Source organism: Solanum lycopersicum, chromosome 9, assembly GCF_036512215.1.
Source record: "Solanum lycopersicum chromosome 9, SLM_r2.1".
In the NCBI taxonomy this organism is placed as follows: Eukaryota; Viridiplantae; Streptophyta; class Magnoliopsida; order Solanales; family Solanaceae; genus Solanum; species Solanum lycopersicum.
The window spans coordinates 5,259,400-5,274,621 of NC_090808.1; the positions used below are offsets into that span (position 1 = coordinate 5,259,400).

At 33.0% G+C, this 15,222-nt stretch overlaps 1 protein-coding gene and 1 non-coding gene across 3 annotated transcripts; both read left to right on the forward strand.

The window, feature by feature from the left end:
* Nucleotides 1-1,879: 1,879 nt before the first annotated feature.
* LOC101244518 (probable proteasome inhibitor) lies at nt 1,880-9,251 on the forward strand. 2 transcript variants are annotated; one of them, NM_001319064.1, is made up of 9 exons: nt 1,880-2,127; nt 3,845-4,019; nt 4,184-4,330; nt 4,413-4,499; nt 8,064-8,141; nt 8,264-8,298; nt 8,384-8,447; nt 8,529-8,606; nt 8,912-9,251. In NM_001319064.1, the coding sequence occupies exons 1-9, from the start codon at nt 1,953-1,955 to the stop codon at nt 8,988-8,990; spliced, it is 918 nt and encodes a 305-aa protein (NP_001305993.1). In that variant the 5' UTR covers nt 1,880-1,952; the 3' UTR covers nt 8,991-9,251. The 2 variants fall into 2 exon arrangements, with proteins under 2 accessions (NP_001305993.1, NP_001305992.1); NM_001319063.1 differs by having other exon boundaries at nt 3,848-4,019.
* A 4,882-nt stretch (nt 9,252-14,133) lies between these two features.
* TRNAS-AGA (transfer RNA serine (anticodon AGA)) lies at nt 14,134-14,216 on the forward strand. Its single transcript has one exon. It is a non-coding gene; the product is annotated as a tRNA-Ser (tRNA).
* The last annotated feature ends 1,006 nt before the right edge of the window (nt 14,217-15,222 follow it).

Below are 15,222 nucleotides of genomic sequence, written 5' to 3' on the forward strand. Positions count from 1 at the left end.
ATCCGTCAACTTCACATGCATTTTTCTCTGAAACAATGTTTACTGCTTTCCTCTTTCTTCCTCCTTGTACAATTTTAATGCCTCTAGCTTTAGCATTGTTAATAACTTCTTGAACTGCCATATGGTCATATTTTTTCTTTGATCTCAACTTCTCCATTGTTTGTTCATGTTGAACTTGTTTTGATTTTACCATTAACCCTACATCAGTCCCAAAATCTCGAGTTAAACCCATTGAAAACGATGGTAAATTGTCAACAAAATTGACATGCAATGGAATACCTCTGGTAATCCTCATAGATGAAGATGATTCATTCATTCTGCGACTAATTTGAGATCTAATAAGAACAAACAATCGATTATTTCATCAAAAAAATATGAAAAAACATAAGAAACACAATACATATACAGTTGTTGAATAAGAAAAAAAGAAGAAAGGAAAACGACTAAAATTTAGGAGTACCTACGAAAAATGAATTCAACTTCGGGAGGGAGTAATTGAATTTTGGACAATTTGAAATTTAAATCGGATAGAAGTATTAATTGTAGAAGAAAAAGGTGAAATATGAATAAAAGAGATAATATTGTTTTGTGTAAAATTATATACAAAATTAAAAAAAAAAATTTATACTATTAGTTATATAATAGGTGGTGAACCCCATTAATTATAGCGAAAACAAAATAGTTATAATTATAGAAAGTAAATAAATTAAACTATACCCTATTATATAATTACTTAGAAATGTTGTCATTCCATATAATTTTTCCTTCAAAGTGATGGATTTGGGCTTGACTGTTGGAGGCACTGTCATTGAAGAAAATGATATTAAAACACTATTGAAATATTAACCTTTTCTTTAAAATTTATTAAAAACAAATCCAATCCAACCATTTCATATCATTCAAGAATAAATTTTGATCATTTTCCTTAAAATAATTCATATATTGAAAAGTTTGCACTTATAGCAAATAAGAGAAATTTGAACTATTTCACAAAATTTAAGAGTTCAATTAAATCTATTATTTTTTTTTAAAAAAATGTATATGTAAATCGATAAAATTAACGCTCTCATCTTTTTTTTTCTTCTTTACTTCCATAATTAAATTATAAATTTTTAATGAAAATATAAATAAAATACATAATTATATAATTGACTTGTTTATTTCTTCAGTTTTTTAAAAATAAAATCAAACCAAATTAGACAATGTTAATTTTGAATATATTGATTTTTACATAACACTATTTGTCTTGATATTATGGAAATAGTGAAATACATTATTTCACTTATTTTCATTATTTCCTGTTATTTTTTTAAAAAAATTAAATATTTATTTTTAAATGTAATCGAGCTAGTATTTAATGTATTCAAGGTAATTTTTAATGTATCTAATTTATATATTAATGTATCAAGTCAGTTTTAAATATTTTTTCGAGCTTTAATTATTATATTCGATTTTTTTAACTTTAAAAGGACTAATGTAATTAGAAACTTATTAAGAATATATTGTAATGTCAATATACATATACAATTGAAGAGAATTGTATAAAATGAAGTGTATAAAACGTGAAAAAGAGAAAGAGACTTTGGCAGAGAATTGTATAAAATGAAGTATATAAAATGAATTGTATAACTATAAGTGAATAGGACGATTATATATAATTTGAATTTGTATAAAACGAGAAAAGGAGAAAGAAAAAAGAGACTTGGGTAGGAAATATACAATTAAATCAGATTTTTTTTTTATACTTACAAGACTCGAACATGTCTGTGAGCAAGAGTAAAACAATCTTACCACGGCGCCACGTAAAATACGGCGGTCTACGATGTTACGCGAACTCGGTGCGGTAAATATAGATATTGCCTTTTCTTCTTCCACAAGCAGTTCATTTTCTAGAAAGAGACCAAAAAAACACAATCAGAGTCGGTGTTCTTCACATCATCAATTCTATAACAATGGCTACGGAGCAATCTGTTATGCCGGTGATACGGGCAGCAAGACCCACTTTCCGTAATCCCCACGACAAGGTAGCGTTTGCTGTTCACGCTGCCTTCCTTGCTTCTGGCTTTGTTCTCCATGCCACTGGCCCTGCCGCTTCAACTGATGATGCTCTTTCTTCCACCTCAACTGGTACGTTTATTTTGCCCTGTTATTGACTTTGAAGTTTCCCCTTTATTATGGAGTTTTTGGGGGTAGGGTTTTACCTGAGTATTGGGTTTTTGAAATTGTTGTGATTGGTGATGATTATGTCTTTTATTTTATTTTTTGGATTAGTCCAGTATTTTGTGTCTTGTTTTTTATTTGGGAATTTCTTGAGTTTATATGATCAAACTTGGAAAGCTGAGTGCTTACTGATTGTTCTCATTTAAAAGATCAAGGCTTTGGTTCAATGATTAGTATTCTTAAAGAGATGCTATTTCCATGTTGCTAAAGACTGGAATTGATTACTTTTTTCATTTGTAAAGATGAATAGATGAACTTTATAGGGAAACTAGCACCATAAGAAGTCTCAAGTTGCCTTCTGTTTTAAAATGGAAAAGCTACTTTCGGGGATGTTTTGATTGGAAGTGGTGCTGGTAATTGGAAATAAGAAGTACTAAAGCTCTTTTTTGTGCCTGGATAAGGAATGTGGAAGCTCAATTTAAGAGCTTACAAACTGAAGATCATGAGTTTGGTTCTTTATTTAGAGGGTTCTATGATGAAATTTGTAGGTTTTTCTATGAAGCTCTAATTGGTGACATAACTTTGATTTTGATCCTCTTCATTCATGTTATCATGTTCTCTATTGAATTTGGTCTAGTAGGTTATCTTTCTTGTGGTTTGTATTGACTCATCAAAATGTATAGTTGGTCACCTTTCTCCTAACAAGTCCAGGAAATCCATAGAACTGTCCATAGAACTGATGCAGATCTAGTAGAACTGCATTTACCCCAATAATATAGATTATGAGTACATCTATTCTTAATTCTTGAGATGTGATCTCTATGCCCTATGAAAGCAAGCTTTGTTCTTTTCCAACCATTAGGTTGAAAATATGCACAATTGGGTGGTCCTCTAGATCTGCTTCAGCTTTTTGGATACCCTTCGGGACAGCCACTCTACCAACAAACTCTTTATAATCTGTGGCGTCGACCTAGAAATGCCGCATATATTTAAGAATAAATACCAGCATTGTCTAGATATTCTGCTAGGAGGAAAATGTGATTCACTGTTTTCAGATTTCCTTCACAAAGTTAGCATTGGTTACTTTACTTAAAATCCTTTTTTGGCAAATTATCTTGAGTCAAACAAGCCTCCCAAGTTGCTATCCAACCGATGCATGCTAAATTGCTACCTTTACCGGAGCTTTTATCTTCCAAATCATTTCCGGGTCAATGAACAACTTCACGGCTCGACTTCTTCGGGTTTTACCGTTCTTAATGAGATTATTTATTTATTATATAATCAGCCTAATTATCAATTTTTACATGCATTTTTTTTTGATGTGGGAGGTACTCTTGCTAGTTTGTTCAACGACAAACTTGAACTGTCAACCATGAGTATTTTCTCAAAAGCCATTTAAGTATCAGCTCAGGTGTACTTCATGGATTGCTACTCAAGTACTTCAGCTTCTTCTATGTATTCCGAATCACAGTGGGGTTTCCTTTTGCAACCAGTTGGTGCACGACTGAATTATTTGAAAGAATTATATGTCAACTTCCTTGATCAATTAATAAAACAAAGGTCTAGATGTCAACTTCATCTAGTTTTGCCTTAATCTTTTTCATAAGTAGATGCCAACTTCTCTAATTGGAATGCTTAGTACACATCATATATATTTGCAATGATTGTGTGTCTTCCTTTTTAGTAGATGAGGTGGGTATTGATCATTGGAATGAATTTGAGGATTGTTACGCATTTGTTTATTCAAAGCCTGAGAAGAGCTCCAAAAAAGTGTTGGTGAAGTGCCTCGCAATGAACAATAAGCTGCTTATAGATGCATTCAGGGATGGCGATAACGAGCCTCTACATCTTGAACTAAGGCAAGTAACTTCCTTCCTTTACATCAGCAATCTTCCCGGTCTTCCCTATGGCCCCCTACAAAGGATAGAACAGAAGGCATCTTTACCCCCTTCCATTGCTAGTTGCTAGTTAATCAGGGATTACATTCTGTATGTTCCGACGAGTCCATCTTGGTAATTTGCAGTGTTGAGGACTACATTGTCGAGGATGGGGGAACTAACTACAACACCCAGTTCAAGAATTTGGGAAAGCTGGTAGGAGAACTGAACAAAGCCATCCTGACTAAATATACTGGTTCTTCTATGTCAAATTCCTCTACTCAAACTTCAAGGTACATTCAATTGGGTTGTTTCTCAATTCGTGTTTTAGTGATGTGACCATTAAATTCATAAATTATACTTCCTTGTATGCAGTTCTGAAAAGGGAGAAATCAACAACCCTCCTAATGTTGAACGCCAACCTGACTATCCGTATCAGCCTGCAGGTTCTTTTCCCTCAGGGTAATGTTAGATAAAAGAAGAGTTGTTATTCCTATCAGTAATTATTGATATATATATATATATATATATATATATGTATATATTGATTTTCTCATTGGTTGTTCATACCTACCGGCAGTAGGTTCACAATTCTCAAGAAAACAAATTCTTTGATTTCACTTTCTATAAATTACATCATCATATTCTGTGTGATATGAGTGTATACTGCTCTACCTTGAAAAAGTTAAGAACTGCACGGAAGGATCCCAAGCTGTTAAAGATAAAAGATGTAAATGAAAGCAGTCAGTCTCCTCTTGAATCCCTATGACTTCTTCTTCTTCTTCTATCCATGTATCCTTGATTTTTGTACTTCCTTCTCTTCCCTGAGGCCTTAAAAGGGGTGAACTGATCGGTAGTGGACAACCTAGCCCCAGATGCTATTCACCTCGAAATACACATTTAAAGGGTCCATATATATCGGCAGCCACTTGCCTTGGAGAAGACACCTGGACCTCTAAATGGCCATGCCTCTTCTTCAATTACTCCAAGTAGTTGCTCCTTTAGAGATTTGAGCTACATTGATAATAGCATTCACTGTTGGGCTTCCTTGTTTATGCACTTTGTAATGTGAAAAAGCAGGACTTTTTTGAAATCTCCCTGGCTTCCTTGCTACTTACTATATTTTCTGCACTATCTCGTTCTTCTTTACTTGAGACCTTATCTCTACCTCCACAATGTAGTAATAAGGTGTGGGTACGTTCTAACCTCCTTGGACCCCACTTGTGGGATTTCACTGTGCATGCCATTCCTTCCTCTTCATGCTCAAAATAGAAAAAAAATGACTTAGCAAATTCCTATTTGAATAATTACTCCACATATAGAACTTTGTACAACCACATCCTAGAAAGCATGGAATGCACAACAACTAGGAATGGCAAAAGATTCTACAAGCCAAAGAAAACTAAATAAGAGCTAGTTTGCTCTTCGATATTTCGATGCTATTTGTGCCACTGGGGTTTCAAATTTCTAATAAAGTTTAACTGGTTTACCAGTAATGACCATTATAGTGTTGGAAAATATGCACAATGGTAGCATTACATAATCATACTTCTTACATGAATAATAGCCAACACATATGATCACGTAGAACATACAAACATGCTAGAATATAACTTGTGAAATACCTCTCGAAGCGTGAACAAATGTCTTCCAGCAAGTCGGACCCTAGCTTTGCAGTCTTCTGCAGAGAAGAGTGAACAAATATCTTCCAGCAAGTTGGACCTAGCTCTGCAGTCTTCTGCCCAAATTAATTGTCGTACTCTTTCGATACCTGGGTGGCCCAGTATTTTTCAAAACCTTGTCTTTTTAGGTTAGAAAGATCCTAATGCATACACACATTTTTCTTGTACAAAACCTAGACAAAAATGAGTTTCTTTCCTTCTTTACCAAGAAATAAGATTTCTAATTTTAGTTAAATATGGGCACAACAGGGACCACAAAATTAATTACTTAGGCTCCCTATTATAAAAATAATTTTTTTTTGTGGGCAACAAATGTGAATATTATTAACATAAAAGCCACAAAACAGGCTTATAATCATCCAAACCTCAAAATACTGAGGAAAAGTAAAGACATCTAATTACATAATTTTGCCAAAAAACTACTACACCTACTTGCTTTTTTTGTATTATTGAACATTAATATTCTCAGTCATTTCTCTATTAATTGTGTTCACTATCTCCGTATATTGTATATGCACTCCTTTAAAATGTTTCCAATTCCTTGCCTTCCAGATATGATATACCATTACTCCCCACACAGCTGCTATCACTTGCTTCTTGAAACTCTTCCAATGCTTTATCTTGATCAGCTCTAGTGTTTCCTTCAAACCTCTTGTAGGTAGACAGACTTTTATCCATTGAGTTACTGCATCTCTTACTTTTGTAGCATATTCACATTCAACAAATTAATGATTGCTTGTCTCCATGGTTGAATATTGGCACATACAACATGAACTGTCCTCTACATGTATATTCAGTCTTAGCAACCTTTCCTTTGTGAGCAGCCTGTTTTGTATTACTAGCCACATGATAAACCTCTGCTTTGGCATTGATACCGAGTTCCAGATTAGCTCCGCAATTTCCAACTTTTCTTTGTCACCTTTCAGCTCATTGTAAGCACTTGTGATTGAAAACTTTCCAGTCCCAGTTAGGTTAAACTGACCTTGTGTATACCAGTGTTTCATTTTATTCTTCAGAAAATTTATTTTCCTCCAATACCAGCTGCTGTCTAAAGGTGCACTATGCTCCCAAAATGTCCCTTCTTTGTTATATATACCATGTATCCGTTTCACCCACATTGACTCCTTATTTACAGCCAGTTGCCATATTAATTTCCCTACAGATGCCTCATTCCAGATGCCAGAGTCTTTAATATTTAATCCTCCCTGCCTCTTTGGAAAGCAGACCTTTTCCCAAGCTACCAAGGCCACCTTCCTCTTACCTCCCCACAGGTATTCCTTACATTTCCTATCCACTCCATGGAAATAGTTCAAGAATCTCATTTTAGCTGTTCTTACCATATTAAATCACAAATCATTCCACTAGAAATTCATAATTGCATTCCTCCGTTTATATTTCCAAATTCCCTATTTAATCCAATGCATGGAATAAGTCAAAAAGTGCTCTAAAGGAAATTAAGCATTGAATAAAATGCATCAATTATTTATTTTATTGATTAGTACTTGTAATATTAACATGAGAAATTACATAACTATTTAATGGAGAATTTTGAAATATAAAGGGCGTAGTGCAATTACAAATTTCTAGTGGAATGATTTATCATTTGGTATGGTAAGAATAATTCAGATGAGATTTTTGAATTATCTCCATAATAAGAAGCCTCAAGCTTCAAGTTCATTATGTTGTTCCTTTTGTGACCATATTTAATTAAACTCGGAATCTTATTTTTTTGGCAGAGAGGAAAGAAACACATTTTTGTCTAGGTTTTGGATAGGAAAACATGCCTTTAAATAGATTTTACATTTTTTTTTATCAAGAACTTGTTCTTCTAGGTCTCTTTCTACCTAAAAAAGACACAAATTTTCAAACATTTCTTACCCAAGTATTGAAGGAGAGTGCAGCAATAAATTTGAGATTTTCCCATAGAAAGCTGGAGTCCGACATGCGAGAAGATAGTTGTTCACTTTTTGGGAAGTATTATATGTTCTACGTGATCATATGTGTTGTCTATTATTCATGTAAATGATTGTGGAATGCTTCTACGATGCATATTTTCAAACAATGTCCCACTTAGACTATTAACCATGGTAATTGTTAGAATATACTATGTCTCAAAGTACGGCCAGCATGTTTGTTAGTCAGCAGAAATACGTGTAGTATTGGTATTGAACAGCAACCCCCCACCCCACCCCCACAAACCCACCCACACCCACCACAAAGGAAAAAAAACTCCCGAAGGCATTAAACTTACCCCATCAGGGAATTTTTTTTTCAATTTTCAAGTTTGATATCTTGATTATTAGAGGTGGTGCATAATTTTTACTTAAGTTGCCTGGATTTACAGGTACGTGGTTCCTCCCATTCCTGGTATTGGTGGCGGTGATCTTTTCCCCGGGCCTGGTGCCGGAGTATACCCAACCAGGTATCTTTTTCGTAGTTTGATATGTCATGATGAATGGCACTTGTCATTCCGTGTGTCCTGAACTTTATATATGCTAACTAATCTTATTTCCTCCCCTCAACCAACCCTATCTGTCATTGTAGAGGCGAACCAGGAGCTGGTGGGAGCATGCTTGTAGGTCTGTGACTAGCCGTGTCCAGTTCATGTGTAAAATTCCAAATTGTGCCTTTTGCAAACTGAGCTGTTTATGTTTTATGATGCAGGGCCTAATGACCCTCGTTTTTTTGGTGGAATGGGTGGGGATCCTCGTTTACCTGGTGGACTGCCGTAAGTCTCTCCCCCCCCCCCTCTCTCCCCTCTCTCTTCCATTATACAGATAAGATTGATTTATTTTGTCTGCATACACAGGGGTGTTCCACCTGGTGCCCGTTTTGATCCATATGGTCCACCAGATGTTCCTGGCTTTGAACCAGGTCGCTTTATCAGGTAATTTGTTGAAACATACATTTTTACCTATTAGTTTTTGGTGAAGTCCTGCATTTCCCATCAAGTTTTTACCTGTTAAATGTGAACTCAAAATTGCAAGTATAACTTGGGTGCCTTCGATGTTTCTCCTCGAAAAAGAATATACATATATGTGTGCTGCTATTTATTGGTTCACAAGATGATTACAATCTGAACTCTGATAAATTATTTTGCTGACTGAAAATAATCTTAGCTTGCGAGTTGCTTCTGAGAATACACTTAAAAGTTATTCTGCCTCTCTAATGTCATCTAAAATCCGCATGCAGGAACCCAAGGAGGCCTGGAGGTGGAGGGAAGCCTCATCCAGATCTCCCACATTTTGGCGGCGATTCTGACTTCATATAGACTAGTTTGGAAGACAAAACTCAGATACAGTTGGTCTTGTTTTTTCTGTTTTTGTTAGTCTTGTGAACTGCAGATTTGAGTATTTCGAGTTAGGCAACGATGTATATAAGTTTTGCTCAACTTCAAATTTACGCCTGGCTGGAACATTACAGGACAGTTTGCTGGTGGTTTTGTAGTTATGTAACTTTTACTTGAGCAAAACTAACTACTGTTTAATCCAAAGTTATTAACATGCTTAACATCACTCTGGATAAGGAGCTATAACAAATTTGTGTTTTTACAACACCAAAATGGGTGGCAACTCGAGTAACTTTGAACGTGTGTATTTATTGACTCATCTCAAATAAGTCCGGAGCCTAAAGGGTATAAAGTATTAACAAAAATTTTAAAACGGTATACAAAATTTTATATTAATTAAAACGGTAAAATTGTTGAAACAACAGCGATTTGCTCCACCGGAAAAAGCAAAATTGTTGCTACTGCAGCGATTTTGAAAAATGTGATTTTTTTTATAAAAAAATTCAAATCGCTACCTAGGCCGATCATTTCTATCGACGGCACACATATTTATGGTTTGTATGATATCAAACTGTTAATTGCGGTTGGAATTGATGCGAACGAAATATTTTTCCACTTGCATATGCTTTAGTTGCACGTGAGATTTTGAGTCTTGATAATGGTTTCTCAAGTTATTATGGACACATGTAGTTTGTGAACGACAAGGAATTAGTCTTATTTCTGACCGTCATCAAGGAATCTTGCAGTGTGTTCAATCTTATGATTGGTTGAGTCCACCCAACACATACCATAGATTTTGTGTTCGACACTTAAAAGCAAATTTTAATTAAAAAAATTGTAAATAGTAAACTAATAAACTAATGTGGTTGACTGCTACTGAGCATCAGAAGAAAAAGTTTGAGCAACGGATGCAACAAATCAAAACATTGTCTCCTGCAGCATATGAATGGTTAAATGAATTTCCTTTGGAAAAATGGACAATGTATAAGGATGGTAGTCGTACATGGAGTGCCATGACGACAGATGTGTCTGAATCATATAATGGTGTATTGAAAATCTCGGGGGCTTCTTGTGACTGTCATGGGTCGAATGATGTTCAAAGCTCTCTTTGATCGTTTTGTCGAAAGAAACAATCTTGCAATTGCATTACTTCAAAGTAATATGTCATGGCCTCTTGCGATAGATAAAAAATTTAATGATTATTATCAAAGAGCTCAAGAGCACACAGATATGATGACTTACAACACATGTGACGGAGTTTTTGAAAATTCTTACTTTTGCTCATGATGGTAAAGGTGAAAATGTCCACAAGGTTACTGCAAAAGGTAAGAAATGTTCTTGTGGAAAATGGAGAAATTATCATATGCCTTGCTCGCATGCCATCAAATTTTGTGGACTTTGCGGAATCGAGCCAAAATCTTATGTAAGTAAATTCTACAGTACAAAATATTACAAAAGAACATACACTGAGACATTTAACCCAGTGGGTGATGAAATATATTGGCCACCAGCTTCTTTTAATTTTATTGCAAATACTGAATATTTGCGGACAAGTGGTACGCAAGTAAGAAGCCGACTTAAGAATGATATAGATATAGCCCCGACTCGCATGACTAGAAAATTTAGTGTTTGTAAGGAGATAGGTCACACAAAGACACGATGTCCTACTCGATTTTAAATATTTTATCTATGTTTTTAAGATTGATGTATTTTTATCGTCTTGTTATTAATATTATGATATATCTTTTATATTCATTTGTTGACATGAATTTAATTAGTCTTGCTGCATTTTAAATATTGTAAGTATAATATCTTTATATTATTGATTTGAACTCTATTAAAAAATAATGATTTGACCTAACATAAAAAGTATTGATTTGACCAATGACATAAAGAAAAAATAAATCCTCAAACTCTCACTGCATAAGAATCTCATTGCGTAAGTATCTAATTACTTTGTTCAAACTTGCACGAAACAACAAAATTTACACATTTCAAAATTCGAATCTTCAGCCTTTAAGAATAAAGGTGCATAAAAATTATTCTTCTAAATCCGAATCTTCTACATCTTCATTTTCATCTTCATTTTCAAAATCTTCCTCATTTTGATAGTGACTGTCTGTTCCATATCTAATTGATTTATGTAGCCTAGATGTTCTCCGAGGTAGATTTTATCTATTAAGAACTAAATTTTGTAAAGCCCCAACATTAAATTTTGAATCATCAGACACATTTAACTATATAATACAATACAATATAATATAATCAAATAAACAAGCAATAAAATTTTAAAAAATTACAAAAGTTAAAAAAATTCTAAGAAAATTATTATACTTACATTAGAAAAATTCAATCTTCCACCAAATGGAGAATTCTGTATAGGAAATTCACGCATACCATGTTGAATACCTTATTGAGATCCACTAAATTGCGCAAAATCAGATATTGAAACCTCTGGAGTTACAAAACCAACTGATTGCTGACTAGAAAAATTAACATTTGTGTTAGAGGGCCCTGTAGAAAAATCAAATGTGGGATAATAAGGCTCGGGAGTCGCCACATTAGTGCTAGAGGGCCCTGCAGAAAAATCAAATGTTTCACCAGCGCTCCTTCTACCTCGACGTGCACCCTCTCTCGGTGTTGTTTGTCGTGATCGGTGAGATACTTGTACTGGTGGTGGTTCATCGTATTGAGTGGGAGGATTGTAATCAGGATCAAAGCTCAATTGCGTTCCCTGGAAGGCCGTATTCATTAACTCCATTGTAATAAGAACGACTTCCTCTACATATTGTCTCATTTCATTAGATTGATTCTCATCATTTTCAATCATCCGAGCTCGACGATATTGCATTTCATGACTCCTAGCTTATAATGAATAAACAAATATTAATAACAAAAAAATTATTAAAGATTAACATAATAATTTAAAATTTACATGATATACATACTAAAGTCTTATGTCTTCGTACCATGTGTTGATACCCTTTTTGTACAACATGTTGTGAATTTCCAATGAACATGCGGGTATGCCTCATGTACCAAAGAAAGTAATTTGTTTGATCACTTACAAATGGAGGTCAAATATACGATTTTGACGTTGTTCCTATATATATTTTGTGTAGTTAAATGCATCTATATCTTCTTGTTTTATTTTGGATCGTTTATCACACTTAAAATGATGTTCAGAAAATTAGGTACACGGTCCAGGAATAAGTTGTAAATAACCGAACTGTCTCACAACACGATCAATCATGTGTCACTCACGATAAATTTCATAAATAAATGGCACCTGTGCCATCCAGACACGTCGTCTCGACCGATACCACTCAGGCAATCCATTAATAACATCTTCCGAACAAGGTTGCCAAATAAACTATAAAAAGTAATTAAATAAGATAATTATAAAAACAATATTGGCAGAAAAATAAAAAAACATCTACGTGAAAACGAACAATCTTACAAAATAATTTTTTTGTACCATAAGTGCCTCATTTAAACATCTACCGAACATATTTTTATTTAAAATAAAATAAAATATGAATAATTTAAAATACTAATAATATTAAATATCTGTTCATCAGTTTGATTATCTAATACATTCTTAATCACACCAATTACAGTTCGTGCCTCATTTTGATGATTTCTACGTTGAGTCCATTTACGTGCAAGCGCAGTTGAAGCCTCAAGTTGATTGGTCCTTAGAGGCTTTGTCAATGGTTGTAGGGGAATAATTCTTTCCCATGCACAAATCTACAATAAATAAATTCACATTACATATAATACACTTAAATTTAAAAGTGCATATTACTAGTATATAAAAATATTTAATTAAAAAACATGTATACCTGCACTAAAGAGAAAAATCCACAAACTTCATTTGATTTTTTCATTGATGCACGACATAACAATTATAAAATGTGATAATGCGGCTGCTCCCCATGCTTGAGTTGACATTAAATCTAAATTTCTCATGTCAATCAAAATGTCCAAATTAATATTATTATTAGATTTCTCCGAAAATATTGATCCACCACATAACCATAATAAATATAATCTAAATCTTTGTTGCACTTCATGCTCAGTTGAATGATAAATTCAAATTTTTCACGTGATAAATTTACTCATTTAATTCAATTATCGATCTATTTGTTTATGCTTTATCAAAAAACTAATTATAATAAACCTATAAAAGCTTTTTGTTCTCATGTCCTTAAAATAACCTTTCATTATACACGAAAAATTCATATACATACATGTAAAAGAAAACTACTTATAAAAATATTGTGTAGTATATTGTTATATTACTAATACTCAACATATATTCTAACTTTTCTTACAATACTTGAATTTTTTTTTATAAAAAAAATCACATTTTACAAAATCGCTGGAGTAGCAGCGATTTTGCTTTTTCCGGTGAAGCAAATCGTTGTTGTTCCAGCGATTTTGCTGTTTTGGTTAATATAAAATTTTATATACCGTTTTAGTATTTTTGTTAATATTTTATACCCTTTAGGCTCCGGACTCCATTTAACACCTCATAGTGAAGCTAACTACCTGTCCATTTTTATGTCAAAATAATTTGTGAAGTAACAAACAACAAATCAAAGCGGGAAAAGGGTTTAAAATGTCCTTTGACGTATTTCAAATAGTTTAAAAATGTTCTCCTTCCGTCTTTTGATTTAAAAATGCCTTCAACCTTTTTTTAAGGTTTAAAATTGTCCCTTTTTAACGGCAATTAGCCAAAATGGGTAAGACAAAAAGGAACAATCAATCAGGAGGAATAAAAATGGTTTGTGTAAATGGGTTTATGGGTGGATTTGAGTTATTGTAGCATAGATGGGTCGGGTTCTTGGGTTGGACTTTTAAAAAAAATAGGTGGACCAATAAGATAAAACCATTTATTTTAATTCAATGACTCAGCATTTCCTATGTCAACCAGTTGTTAAAAAGGGACAATTTTAAACGTTAAAAAAAATATTAAAGGCATTTTTAAACAAAAAGGTGGAAGGAGGATATTTTTGAACCATTTGAGATATGTTAAGAGTATTTTTAATCCTTTTCCGTTTCTTCTGTAATTTTGGTGGTATCAGTAGTTAAATTGTCTTAAAAAGAAAACTTTCACAAAGTTTGACGTGCCGGAGTGGTTATCGGGCATGACTAGAAATCATGTGGGCTCTGCCCGCGCAGGTTCGAATCCTGCCGTCCACGTTTTTATTTCTCCATTTTTTTTGCTAGGTTTATCATTCAGTCGAAAATTATGAAATAAGTCTATGATCATATAAACTTTTTCATATATTTAAAACGATAAATTTTACTTTTTAGTTAAATTACTGTTTCAAATCAAACTAAGACAAATAAACAGAATTATCTGGTTACACCCAAACTGCATACACCACAAGTATCTAGGAACCCACCTCCAGAATAATTAACGTACTTTATAAATTTGGATTTAATAATATAATAGTAAGTATACGTACTGTCTTGATCCTAATAATTCTTAGTTCTTTTAGGACAACAGCTTATCTTCTAGTCTCTAGACAAGCTACTTAATTGTTTTTTTCAATATTATATATATAAAAATGTTATTCCCTCTACTTTTTCTTATTAGTGTGTCTAGAACAAATAACATATTTTCAAATTTTATAACAAATTAACTTTAATGTATTAATGAAATGATTTATAATTACATAAATATAATAACTTATTTCAGATCATAAAATATTAAAAATAAAATTGTCTATATTAAATTTGTGTTAAATCAAATTATAACATATAAAATTAAGACAGATGAATAATTTATTTGTTGTTATGTGTATTATTAGTACAAGCAATTGGATCTAGAAGGGCGGTATAATAGAGAAAAATAATACAAGTAATAATATAAGCTAAAGGAAACTTCCTACACATGTTAAACAAAAAACATAGTAATTAGTAGGTATGAAAATTGGACCTTTGATAAACGTGTGGAGCCCTTGATTTTCTGTCTTTTTATCCAAAAATCTCTCAAATCTCATCTCTAGAAGCTCAACATTATTATGCTAAATTTTGTAACATTTTCTTGGTTTTCCATTCATTATTCGTATCTCTATTAAAGTTTGATTAATTCAGTTCATGTTAAAAATATTTTTATTTTAGAAATAAAACATTTTCTTGTGAATGACTACACACTCAAAGTTCGAACTTGATATTTTCAATCAATAACAAAGTTAAAAAC